Source organism: Limanda limanda, chromosome 17, assembly GCF_963576545.1.
Source record: "Limanda limanda chromosome 17, fLimLim1.1, whole genome shotgun sequence".
NCBI classification, from domain to species: domain Eukaryota; kingdom Metazoa; phylum Chordata; class Actinopteri; order Pleuronectiformes; family Pleuronectidae; genus Limanda; species Limanda limanda.
The window spans coordinates 11,232,676-11,242,334 of NC_083652.1; the positions used below are offsets into that span (position 1 = coordinate 11,232,676).

The 9,659-nt window shown below is 45.9% G+C and overlaps 1 protein-coding gene across 1 annotated transcript; it reads right to left on the reverse strand.

The window, feature by feature from the left end:
* Window positions 1-7,717: 7,717 nt before the first annotated feature.
* LOC133022969 (gastrula zinc finger protein XlCGF42.1-like) lies at window positions 7,718-8,636 on the reverse strand. Its single transcript, XM_061089881.1, has 2 exons — window positions 8,244-8,636; window positions 7,718-8,131 (listed from the first exon to the last, which is right to left on the reverse strand). Exons 1-2 carry the CDS (start codon window positions 8,634-8,636, stop codon window positions 7,718-7,720), a joined length of 807 nt encoding a protein of 268 aa, XP_060945864.1.
* Window positions 8,637-9,659: the final 1,023 nt, after the last annotated feature.

A 9,659-nucleotide genomic window follows, 5' to 3' on the forward strand; every position in this document is an offset into this window, starting at 1 on the left:
GGAGGAGGAGGAGGAGGAGGAGGAGGGAGCTGGCAAAGGCTGCAAATGAGGAGAGAGTCTGCCGCAGCACAGAGGAGGAGGACGCCCCCCTGTGGCCATTAGAGAGTAAACGGTTTACAAAGGTAGGGGCAGGGCCGTAGTCAGCGTCTCCATGGCCCCGGGCCCCTCTGTCCCCAGCAGAGCTTCAGTCCCTGTTCATTCTGCTGAGCTTCAGTTAACCCAGTGAAGTATAACATCATTGTTACTGGTTTATGGAGAAGAGACTAAATGAGTTGGTCCTTCTTCTCACTCCAGATTCCAGCGTTTCCAGAGCTGATGTGTTTTCAAATGAAGATGTAGCTTCAGTTCTGAATGTAATAATAATATCACTACTACTTACACCAATACATCCCTTGATAATCATAACAATCCCTTTTGAAAGTGAATAACTGAATTCAGCTTTAAACTGAATCTAAATACTGAGTGTGTGTTTGTTCTCAGATTGAACTCTGGACACAAATGTTCTGAAGTTTGTCTTTTCACAAAAAAAGAAGTCGGTTCTCTAATCGGAGCGACATTGAAAAGAGATTTATTCAGCACAGTTACATTTTCATCCACATGAAGAAAGTTTGGAAGAAACACGAATAAAAAATGAAAGTTGTTATCGTTCAAAATATTTCAACACAACATCTTAAAGTTCGGAAGGTGAATTAAACTGAAGCAGCAGAACTTTCACATTATGTGTTTATATGACCTGAGGAGATGAACACTTCATCCCTGCTCCTCCTCTGCTCCGTCTGCTCCTCCTCTGCTCCGTCTGCTCCTCTCCTCTCCGTCACTCCTCCTCCTCTGCTCTGTCCCTGCTCCTCCTCTGCTCCGTCTGCTCCTCCTCTAACACACTTTCCAGCAGATTAGTCTGATTTCATGCATATTGCAGAGAAATGCCACTGATCTAATTGTGTGAACGTCTAAAAATAGAGATGACTTCTTGCCCTTTCTTTCTTTCTTTCTTTTTTACTTTCTCCATCTCTTTTTTTCGTTGCTTCAGTTATTTTAATTCCGAAGTCTTGGATTTGGATCTTTGTCGCTCAACCTTTATCTCCCTCCTCGCTCAGCGTGAATCACGTCTAGTGTGAGTGTGAAGTTTATCCTCTGTCCAGATCGGATCCCGATGTTTCATTTATTAATAATCCACAAGTGTACTTGAAGAAGAAATACTCATAGAGCAGGCGAGAACGAAAATGTGAATAATTAGTCAGTATTTTTAAAATCTAAATCAGTTGATATGAAAACTTGTAGACCTCTATAGAAACCGACTTCTTTGTGTTGCCCTCTACTGGTCAGACTGAGAATGCAGGTTTCAGGCATCACATTGGCATCACTTCCTGGAGTCTACGTGTAAATATAAAGCTGCAGTCGGTCGTCTGTTAGCTTAGCATAATGGAAACACGAACCTCTTTAAGATCACTAACATATCATATCTAATGTATTTTAACCCAAAGTCTAAACGTGACGCATCATGATTTCTGGAGGTTTATGTTTTGGAGGGTTTCTGGATTCTGCTCCAGTTCGACCTGTCTGGACAAAATAAAAACATGATCTACAGAAACTGTGACGGAGTTTCAGAGATGAAATGAACAGGACACTTGGTTTTAAACAAACAACTTCTCAGGTTTATTTAGCAGATTGATTACATCTCGCTGTTCAGATGTTCACATGATCCCACATCAAGACGACCACGATCCTTAAGGGGAGGTGGCGGCGACGATGGCGGCGGCGGCAGCTGCGGCGGCGGCAGCGATGGCGGTGGCGGCGGCTTTTGCGGCGGCATCCTTGAGGGTTGCGGCGGCGGTGGCGGCGGCAGTGGCGGCGGTGACTGCGGCTTTTGCGGCGGCGGTGCCGGCTGTGGCTGTGACGGCAGCGGCGGCTGTTTCGATGGTTGCTGTGGCTGCGGCGGCGGCTGCGGCGGTGGTGGTGGTGGCGGCGGCGGCAGCGGCGGCGGTGGTGGCGGTGGTGGCTGCGGCAGCTGCGGGTTTGTTGTTGATGGTTTCTTGGGCTGTGGCAGCGGCGGTGACGGCGGTGGCGGCTGCGGCGGCGGCGGCGGTGGAGGCTGCCTCAGCTGCTTTGGCTGCGGCGGCAGCGGTGGCTGCGGCGTCGGCTGCGGCGGCTGTGATGGTTGCTATGGCTGCGGCGTAGGCGGCGGCGGCGGTGGCTGCAGCGAGTGCGGCGGCGGTGGCGGCGGCGACAGTGGCGGCTGCGGCAGCGTCGACGGCAGTGGCTGCGGCGAGTGCGGCGGCTGCGGCTGAGGCGGCTTTGGTTCCGGGGTCCATGTTGGCGTCAGTGATTCTGCAGAGATTAATGGTATTATTATAATTATTATGATAATATTATATATCACAACATGTACGGGTCCGTCACTTTCACCGATCCCTCTGATGACAGTGTTCAATATCCTCGTGTGATGACCCCCCCCCCCCCCCCCAACATAAAATGTTCTGCTCCCTCTCAAACTCTGTATCCTTCAACCAGCAGTTGTCACCAGATCATCGGGAAGTTTCCATGAGGCCTTTTTAAGTTTAGGGCTGAAAACAGGAAGTGCTTATGTAAAACATTTTGTAAATAAAGATGGTCCACGTGGCCATCTTGTGTTAAACAGGGTCAAACAGGGACTCGATCAATCAGGAGTCAGTCTCAGCTGTCAATCATGTCTGTCAATCAATCTGTTTTTATATCATTCAAACCAAGCTGATCAGAAACATGAGCACTGGAACTGGCAGGTGATACTGAAGCAGACAGACTTTAACTGCTGCTGATGTTTCCACGGTGATGAACTAAAGATCACTTCTTCTTCTTCTGTGCATATAAAAGAGTTTTTCAGCCCTGACTTAATTAAAAAGTTGTTTCCCATGATTTAACAGAGCTCAGATTTTTGCAGGTTTAGGCCTGAACACATGAATCTGTTTCTTCCACTGAAGGTTTCAGAACAAACTTTCCATAAGACGAACACGGATGAAGATCTTCATCTTTTACCGCTGGCTGTAAAACAAATGGCCCCTCGGGGATAATGCAGATATCCTTCCTTCCTTCCCAAGATATTTACATCAAAACCAGATTTGTGGGAGAAACAAAGTAAGGGTTCACGTACCTGAGTGTTCGACAGTGAACAGTGTGTGAGTCCTGATGAAACTTTTATTCACTTTGAGTTTGTGACGCAGCCGGTTGTCGGCTCCGACTGGTTCACAGAAAGGAAGGTGTTGCGAACATCAATGCCAGTATGAACTTGTTTTGTAACATATTACAAATTGATGATTCCTGCGTCATTAAAATAAATGACGCAGTTTAAATGGAACTCATCACCTGCATGTGAGATCGCTACTCTGTAGTTGGCTCTGTGTGTCTGTACGAAACATTCGTATTGCACGACAGCTTGGTTGAATTTCGTCTTGTGAAGCTTTCTTTACATTTTTGAAACATTTTAAAATGTGAAAAGTGTGTGTGACGCAGCCGGTTGTCGGCTCCGAATGGTTCACATCAAAAGGAAGGTGAGGCAAACATCCAGGCCAGTATGAACTTGTTTTGTAACATATTTTAAATAAACTGCGTCATTAAAATTAATGACGCAGTTTAAATGGAACTCATCACCTGCATGTGATATTCAGTGCAGGCGTAAAAAAGTTCTGTGTTGCTAGTCTGTGCATGGCTCGTGTAAAAAATAATAATTAAACATTCGTATTGCACGAAAGCTTGGTTGAATTTCCTCTTGTGAAGCTTTCTTTAAATCTTTGAAACATTTTAAAGTGTGAAAAGAGAAAGCAGCTCGTTCTTAAGATCAAATACTTTTACTGAGTAAAATGCACAATTCAAAAATTAAACCATATCAATCATGTATATAATACTGACTCAATTGTAAAGTAAGAAATTGAAGCGTCCCAGACTCATTAACATAAAAACCTCATGATCAGAGCTTGAACCAAACAGTTCTAAAAGTCGATTTAACTTTTAAAAGATGCAGCAACAGTTTAACTCGATGGTAAAGTGCATTTAACTCAGATTCACTGATGAGAGCTTCTTTGTTTCCCTCTGAATTCTTCGCTGCAGCTTCTCACAGAGAAAACAACATGTGGTGACTCTTCAGTGACGAGGTTTCTCCTCTGTGCTACCCCTACCTGTTCACTGACTTTCAGGACATTTCAATACTTTCTCCTGAGGAGAGACGCTGTCTAAATCGAATGCTTGTACCATGTCGTTACTCAGTGCGCGTGAAATGTCCGCGATGTAGCCTAACCTAAACCAACTAACCCGACTTCGCACTACGTTACCCATGATTCATCGCACACACGTAGACCAAAGACCAAAAATTCCAAGTGTTTTCTTCTCTGGCCAGTGTCTCAGCTCCGAGCTGGTTATCTTGGCTCGCTGTCTGGCCGGTAACCAGCCGTCCGGACCGCTCGGTGGATCAGGAGGAGGAGACGGTTCTTTACTTGGAATGCGGCCACTTTATTTCTCGGATAAACAGCAGGAGCAACACTGGAATCACCTCTAGGTGGTCTGTCACTTCTCGTTATACACACACTTTTAGCGTCTTTTCCCACAATACCCAGGTGCACTACGTCACACACTACACACTTTCCTTAAAGGGTCAGGCCACACCTGCAACACAACAGCTCTCTGTCTCATATACAAATGGCAAGAGAAAGAGACGCAGACTCAGCGACTACATCCGATGCACCTCATTATTATCTGAGGGATCTTTACACACTGTCTGATAAAGATTCCGACAGTAAAGGCAAGGGGTAGTGATGGATACAGTTCTTTAAAAAACAAGTTAAGTCCTTCATTCTCACTTTCCACCTTAAAACTATGAAATTAACTGAACTATGAACTCGTTCAGAATTTAAATGGTGAACTATGAACGTGAACTATTCATGTTTACTTGTATGAACTGAACTTTGACCTAGTTCATGAGAGTTGTGAATTTGTACAACACTGGGGGAGGATGACTCACATTAACCATTAACTAGCTCTGCTCTGATTGGTCGACAGTCAAGCGATCACTCAGGGTCCAGTTACGACAAAACAAGTTCATACTGGCCCGGATGTTCGCCACACCTTCATTTTGTTGTGAGCTAGTCGAACTAGTTCATGAGAGGTGTGAACTTGCACAACACTGTCCACACGGTATGTCCACACGGTACGTCCAAATAGTTGCTGCTGATTGGCCCTCTGGCGACAGCTGACGCTCTTCTCAGGGTCTTATTGGCCAAACCCTGATGCCAGAGTGGCCGTAGCTGTGCCAGTAGAGGTGCTTCCACACCACCCACCTGGACGAGACGAGAGAGAGACAAAACACGGCAAGTGACACTTAATATTAATATAATATATAAATAATAATAATAATTTTGTATTATGATGTGTATTTAATGTGTGGAACAATAAATAATCTCCGTCTGAACAACACCTTCTCTTTTAAAGACACATTTTTATAAGTTTTTATAGGTTCTTACTCTTTTAATAATTCTGTCTGTATCACTTTTTATCTTTGTGTTTGTGCTCTAATGTCGTCTGAGCTTCAAATCTCTTTATAATTTCCAATGGTTTTTCATCTTAAATTTGAAGAGCTCCTGTGTTTTGAAAGTTTCTATATAAATAAAGTTATGATATTTGTTGGGAAACACGTTTTTATGAAACCAAAGGCTCCCCTTTCGGCCTACATGTGTGGTCAAAAATCTGAAACCACATGCGGCACACATTGCACCCTGGGAACTCAGTCTCCCAGGGTGCAACATGTTTTCTTTGTCTTGGGAAAGCCAACGAATTGAGTCTCCCAGGGGGCAACAGGTTCCCTTTGTTTCAGCAAATTCCCGCATAAGTGTGAAAAGCCACAAGGGTCAACTCCTATTGGTCACTCTGGCCCCATGACCTGTGAGGTCACCAGGCAAATATAAGGACAGGTCTGCCTCAATTCTCTCTCTTTCCATCAACCCCTCCAAGGAGCAAGGCTGCTGGCCTTTCTTCCTGCATCGGCGAGAGGAGAAACCTGATTTCTCCAGCTCCACCCTTCTCTTCCAATCTACAAGGGGAGCGCAAAGGTCTAGGTTCCAGCTCACCTTCTCAAGGAAACCTCCTCGCCCTTCAAGCTCTACAAATTCCAAGTAGCGACTCGATGTCCTGCAGGAGAACTTCGACCAGCGACTGAGCCACAGCTCAACAGAACCGCGGGAGCAGAAACCTTACGACCAACCGGAGACTTCACACAAAGCCAGGACGAAAGGCGAACTGCACAGCAACTTTCTCCCTTTCTAAGGACTGGTAACATTCTGGGCTTAATAATTATTCTAGACTAAGCAAGACTGTTTATTTGATTCTGTGCGGTGTTGATAAGTTTGATATATGCTGTGATATTGTGGCTACAAGTTGAATGAAAGCTATTGTTAGTTAGGCCCTTCACAGGCTTCCATTGTAGGTCTCTCTGACTCTTGCATTCTCTGATTTAACATCCACACGGACACGCATATCACTACACCTATTTAAGAAAAGGGGGGGGGGGGCTGTTAACCTTAGTGGGCCAAACCACCATTTTGAAAGCATGCTAATCAAGATGTGAACTGTGGCCAGCCACCATTTTGAGAACACCGTGATTTACTTACACAAACACACACTCACATACACATATTTGTTTAGCTAGTACGTTTTGTTTAGTAATTTGTGTTTTTATACTTTATTATATTCATAATAAATGTTTTTCTTTCACAAATGTTCTTTCATTAATGTTGCATAAGTGAATTTTGCCAACCTCTACACTGTGAAGAACTCCATAACCTTCACTGTTCATTATATAATCTTTATATAACCTCTCTAGTGTTTGGTTTGGGAACTGGTTTCACTGGAGCCATCACTTGACTGTCAACCAATCAGAGCAGAGCCCTCAACAGACAAGACACTCGTTAACATCAGCTCAAGAAAAACGTCTTCATTCCAGAAAGGGATTTATTAAAACTCTGGATGCAGATCTGTGATATTAGTACATGTAGTGATTCGCAGTACAACAATGGTTAATGTGACTCATCCTCCCCAGTATGTGAATTGAGTTCAAACAGATAACCAGTATATTCATTGTCAGTTGTCAAACTGGTGATTGAAGGTGGCGAGTGAGACGTCTCGCTTCTTGATTATCTTTGTGGAGAAATGCACATGTGCAGTTCAGGAAAAAACAAAACTTTGCTTTTCAGTCATATTTCAATGAATCAACATCTTTCAGAGATGTTTTACCTCAATGTGGCCTCTCTGCTTAAATAAAGGATTACAAATAATAAATAAAATATATCAAAATATCGGTCGACTGAAAGTTAAAGACAAACATTTACAGAAACATTATTCAAAAGCAAAATTACCAAAATAGAAATGTAACAAGAGAATATAACAAGTTAGAAAAGTTGGTGATAACAATGTGTGATTGTTTTACACATGAAGGGACTCTGAAGTGTCTCCGCTCCGACTGGAATCTGTTTTCTAAATGTTCGACTGTAAAAACTGAGGCAATGCAACGATGATGAAAATACAAAGTGCTGGTAATAATTTCTATCTGCAACCTTAGGATGAGCCGCACCTCTCACGTCATTTCATTCGCTGTGTGTCATGATCGATCGGTGCCGTGAACATAACAATCGCAATAAAGTTTGTGAGAAACGACATCACACCTAGAAAACCTTTATTTACACCTCCCTTCATGGACAGAGGGTCATTTAGCAGTGGTGTGACTCTTCATGTGCAGCCTCACGTACGCCTTTCGGGGGAAGCCTTTCCCACACACGTCACAGCGGTGCGGTTTCTCCCCGGTGTACGTGCTGCCGTATTGCTTCAGCGAGGAGTGGTCGCTGAAAGAGCGTCCGCACATGTTACACAGGTACGGCTTCTCTCCCGTGTGAGTCCTGATGTGTCGCATCATGTTGTGTCGGCAGTTGAAGGACTTCCCACACTCGCTGCAGAGGAACGGCTTCTCCCCCGTGTGGATCCTCATGTGCAGCTCCAGGTTCCCCTGGCTGTCGAAGCACTTGCCGCACACGTCACAGACCTTCCTGTTCTTGTGAGTTTTCAGGTGAAGTTTTAACTTTTCCTCTGAATCGAAAATGTGTCCCACAGACGCCACACAGGTCTGTGGAGTGGCTTTTGGCGTGATTCACCAGGGAAACCATGGAGTGGAACATTTTCCCACACACTTCACATAGGGTCCGAGTCTGCTGCCTTTTTAACAACGGGTCCTTGACCTTCCTCATGCCGTCGCTGCCACTTTCTTTCTCGGTTGTGTTATCGCGGTTGAGGTGCTTCTTGTGCATGTGAACCCGCAGGTGGCTCTTTAAGGTGGAGTAGTCATTGAAGCATTTGGCGCAGACGTAGGGCTTTTCCCCCGTGTGGATCCTGATGTGTCGCATCATGTTGTTGTGGCAGTTGAAGGATTTTCCACACTCGCTGCAGCTGAATGGTTTCTCTCCCGTGTGGATCCGCATGTGCTTTGCCAGAGACTTGGATCCACCGAAACACTTCCCACAAACGCTGCAGATATCAGCTTTCATGTGTGTCTTCACGTGAACTTGAAAGCTGTCCTCAGTCTCCAAACGTTCTCCACAGACGCCGCAGACGTCCTTGGGGTGGACGTCCATGTGATTCACCAAGGAGACGTTGGTGTAAGCATTTCCCGCAGACTTTACAGCAGATTCGGGATCTTCTTTTTCCATTTGCCCGTGCCGTCACTGCTGCTGTCGTCACTCGGAGATGCCACGCTGGCCGTCCACTCGTCCTCGCTGTCCTCGTTTTCAACTTCAGAGCAGCCCGACAATGCTCCGCCCCTGTCCTCCGCCTTTGTCTCAGCCTGCTCAGCTGAGGTGCTCGGCGGAGGATCTCCTCCTCCTCCTCCTCCTCCTCCAGGACTCTGGTGGTTGAGCTCGTTATTAAAGTGCGGCCCTGTGAAGACGAAGCTGATGGTCTGGTCCTCCTCCTCACTGGGGAGCTCCTCTGGGTTCTTCTCAGGCTCCTCGTGGTCCTGCTCCTCACTGGGGAGCTCCTCTGGGTTCTTCTCAGGCTCCTCGTGGTCCTCCTCCTCACTGGGGAGCTCCTCTGGGTTCTTCTCAGGCTCCTCGTGGTCCTGCTCCTCACTGGGGAGTTCCTCTGGGTTCTTCTCAGGCTCCTCGTGGTCCTCCTCCTCACTGGGGAGCTGCTCTGGGTTCCTCTCAGGCTCCTCGTGGTCCTCCTCCTCACTGGGGAGCTACTCTGGGTTCTTCTCAGGCTCCTTGTGGTACTCCTCCTCCCTTGGGAGCTCCTCTGGGTTCTTCTCAGGCTCCTCATGGTCCTGATCCTCACTGGGGAGCTCCTCTGGGTTCTTTTCAGGCTCCTGGTGGTCCTCCTCCAGAGCGGAGGTCCAGTCTGGCTCACACCGCTCGTCCGAGGCAAAGTCCTGGTTCCAGAGGGACAGAGCCAGCTGTGGTTGGTCTGCAGGAAAAGAGACATATTTAACAATTACATATTTCCTATATCTGGCTCAGACACGTACTAATCTGCTGATGATGAAGAAGATTAAACACCAGGCAACGACAGATTCAATGTGATGTTTTTCATATTCAAATTAACATTGGCTTTTCCCAAATGATTCAAATACAATCTATAATTGAAAGAGCAAATATTACCGT

Bases quoted from the DNA above. Each gene is read 5' to 3' on its own strand.
- LOC133022969 (XM_061089881.1), bottom strand. From the start codon at position 8,636: ATGGACGTCCACCCCAAGGACGTCTGCGGCGTCTGTGGAGAACGTTTG. The intron at 8,132-8,243 runs GTCAAGGACCCG...GCCACTCCACAG, and splicing joins GCAGCGACGGCATGAGGAAG to ACCTGTGTGGCGTCTGTGGG.